The sequence below is a fragment of the Limulus polyphemus genome, unplaced genomic scaffold, assembly GCF_000517525.1.
Source record: "Limulus polyphemus unplaced genomic scaffold, Limulus_polyphemus-2.1.2 Scaffold2857, whole genome shotgun sequence".
Taxonomy (NCBI): Eukaryota; Metazoa; Arthropoda; class Merostomata; order Xiphosura; family Limulidae; genus Limulus; species Limulus polyphemus.
In genome coordinates, this window is record NW_013668467.1 from 105,947 (window position 1) to 109,788 (window position 3,842).

The 3,842-nt window shown below is 32.6% G+C and overlaps 1 protein-coding gene across 1 annotated transcript in view; it reads left to right on the forward strand.

The window, feature by feature from the left end:
• The window catches only part of LOC106468070 (elongation of very long chain fatty acids protein 4-like), a 35,436-nt gene extending 33,640 nt beyond the window's left edge, over positions 1-1,796 (forward strand). The window contains exon 5 of the mRNA XM_013928468.2: positions 1,644-1,796. Within this exon, the coding sequence (XP_013783922.1) occupies positions 1,644-1,781 (138 nt within the window). The 3' untranslated portion in view covers positions 1,782-1,796. The remainder of the gene's footprint in view (positions 1-1,643) is intronic.
• Positions 1,797-3,842: the final 2,046 nt, after the last annotated feature.

Consider the following 3,842-nt stretch of genomic DNA (forward strand, 5'->3'; position numbering starts at 1 on the left):
TCTTACTACTGTTCGTGCCATTATAAGTTGTAAATCACTTGAGGAACATGCTGCTCACGTTATGCTATTGAATTATATTACCCACAAACTACTCCAAGCTGCTCGCATGCATTTCTCATGAAAAGCCCCCAAGTGGCACAGCATTATCTTTGAAGACTTATGGCACTAGAAACCAGGTTTTGATACCCTGGTGGACAGCAAAAATAGCCCATTGTGTAGCTTTGTGCTTAACTTCAAATAAATAAAAAAATCCCAATGAAAATTTTTTTATTATATTATTATTTATTTTACTTAATCTAACTTTAACAAACCCAAAGAGTTTCTTACTTTTATGCTTTAGTTACTTTTATAATAACAAAAAGAACACACACAAAAAACAAGAAATTAAGTGCTTACCAGGGCCTCTTTTTTTTTTTCCGCTTTACCATCGATGATGGTTAACCCTACTTTTTTAATATACTAATGGTAGTAGTGCACTAAATAATTCTTATTTGATTAAATAATACATCAAAGAACATAGAATAATAATATGCAAAAAGAAGACAATGTACCATAATTATCACAGTTTTTCTAGTTTTCTAACTATGTGACAATAGCTGTTACAAATTCCTCCACGCTAGGCGATGTGTTTCCCATGGGAACGAAGCTTATACTGAAAGAGAAATTAACCTTTTTCTGTAATATAACATGTCATTTGATAGATGAAAACCTTGGATTACTATTGGTTAAAAATAATAAAGTATTAAATCTAAGAGAGAAGTATTGACAAATCTTGAAAGAGAGGATGTGACAGATTTCCAATTGTGAATTTCATGTGAATGTCCCAGTTTTAAGTTGGCTAGAGTTTTTCCAAATTCTAAACTGAAACTATTAACTGTTACTGCTGTAACTAATATACTGCCAAGTTAGTTTTGAATTTTGTCACCATAGAGAAAAGGTTTTCCTCTTCAAACTCCCAAACTGCCAAGTTAGTTTTGAATTTTGTGTCACATAGAGAAAAGGTTTTCCTCTTCAAACTCCCACACTTTACCAGTTTCAGATAAAGTAGTGAACTATTAAAACATGTCTTTGTGTTTCAGAAAATAAACCTGGTATTGGAAAAGTTGTTTACCTATAATCATGGCAGAAAAGTTTTAAAATGATTGGTTTATAAAATATTTGAATTTTTTAAACAGAATAAAAACTGTCCATAAAAGTATTTATTTTAAGCTCTTATTATATTAGATATTTCACAGCTTGTACTTCAAGAAAATTGTAATGGTAAATTGTCTCACCCCCATCCCCCAATTTTATAATGTCATTCTTTAAGTCCTTAATAAAAACTCTGGGTACATCTGGCTTAAGATTTTTGAGAATTGATTAAAAGGGCCACACACATCTGACTACCCCAGAGGGCACCCTGAGCACCAATCAAAGAACGACTTCAGGATTTTAATTGTAGCTAATGTACTGAGTTAAAACAAAATGATTTAACTAATGATATTTGTTTCTTCAAGTTATTAGTTTTTCTTTTGGTTTAACTAAATGTTGCAAGTAATTTTTGATAATTGTGGTTAATATATTTAGCTGTCTGTCACTAAAGTATTTATAGAAAGAAATAATTCACACAGTATTTATATAAAACCTACCTCCTGACTGTTTAGGTTTTCTTTATCCTGCGAAAGAAGTTTAACCAGGTGTCATTTCTCCACTGCTACCACCATTGCACCATCGTATTTAACACTTGGATGGGTGTGAAGTATGCTCCTGGCGGCCAGAGTATGTATTTTGTGTTGTCTTGAAATTAAATTTGTATACAGTTCAATTACAGTAGAACCTGAACATTAAGGGCACCCTTCTGACTGCATCCAACTGCCCTCTATAACAAGGTCCCCTTAATATAAAAATGAGCCATACTGACTGTGTTAAATCTTTTAAATTTAACCCCCCCCCCCATTTTGTTCATGGGTGTTCATGAATTGCACATTGCCATGACATGGAGTGTTGTCAGTAGGAGGTTTCGGGGGGGTAGATTAGTTGTGACCCTTTTTTTCTTTATTATTGATCACAAAATTTCAAAGTACTTCTCTTCAGAGTTTGAACTGCAAAACATTTCACATTTATTTTCTGTGTTTATTTTACTGTCAATGAATGAAGTAGAAATCTGCTAAAAATAAAGTAACAAATCACTGTTTGTGTCATTAAACTGTTTATGTGATACCGTAATACGATACTCTCGAGAGCAACAAAGCATGTGCACAGAAATAAGTGGACTTAACCCCTGCTCCAAGAACATGATATGGAATTTATCAGATTCTGTATCTTACAGTGTTTACATACAACGAGAATTCCACAGAGTAATAAGATTGCACTTTGAATCCGTGAAAATGTTTATTACAGTATATGGTTCGGTGCCAATCCAATAAACATTACAAGTGTTTGAATATTAGTCATCCTTCTGGGATGCTTGGAATTTAGCAGAAACCCATATAGGCATACAAAGATAACTGTCCACTTTATCGAGTGCCCTGATAGAGAACAAGACTAAAGACACTGCCCTTAATTCGGAATATTGAGGTGCCCATTATTGCAAGATTTATTTTGGTTACAAATAGTAGAAAATAGAATTTGAAAAGATCTGCCCATAACCCATTAACTGCTGCAGGAGCAGCTGAGTTGCCATTTTCTGACTCACAGTTAAAACTGAGTTGCCATCAATCACAATAAAACGGTAATTATTGTCATTTGCATAGAGTTATATTTATATATGTGCAACTTACAGATATTTCCATCATTTGCAGCTGAGCCATAGAACTGAAATGATGGAAATATCAGTCATCTGCAGTTAGTGGGTTAATGTCACAGTGCCCATTGTTTCAAGGTGCCCATTAATTGAGGTTCTACTGTGCTTAATATTTCACTTCAAAATCAACTGTAAATATTAATCAACTTAGAATAATATTTACAGTTGATTAATATTAATCAACTTATATTTTGATGCCTGAAAATTGTGTTACTCTTACTCTCATTGCATTGGCAACAGCATCTAACATAAAATATCTATATTATAATATTGAATTGTAGACACAAAGGATTTGTCAATTCTGAAGGCACTGTATTCAAATTTCCTATATATTTCTTTCAAATGGCATGAAATATGCACATTTCTTGATTTACATTGTACTTTCCTGAGCTATGCTTCAACTGATGAAGATTACTACCATCTTTTAGCAACGTACAAACACTTTCACACAGACATCCCTGAAATCACAAGGCTATTCATTTTATTTTACTTTGGGAGAACAGACATCAAATGTAACAACACCATGACAACCAGTACTTAGATGCTGTTGGATAAGGTAAAAAATAACACCTTCTCTAGCACACTGAATGAGAATACAACTAACATTAATTACCAGAAAAATTATTCAGCCTTAATTTATTCCTTAAAATAGAAGCATTTCACAACTAGAGATGGACAATTAGTGGAATTTGCTGATTAACTGTCAAATTACTGATTAATCTCTCAAGATTTGAGGTAAGCAAAAACAATAACAATAGGAAACACCAATTTTCATTAGTTGGATAGTCTTGTAAGATGTAATGCTAATTTATTAAGCTTGATGACCTTGAAGTAATCTATATACTACTAAAACGCTGAGATTGTTTGTTTGTTTGTTTGTGTGCTTGTCTGTAATTAAATACAGCAAAAATGGCACACAATATGAGAATAGAAATATGAGTAGAATATGAGAAATGAGAATAGAAACAGAATAAAACAAGTTTTATGAACATTTCTAGCATGAGTAATTTTTACATCACACTATCGTTCGCACTCTTTATGAAACTTCTTCATTCAAATC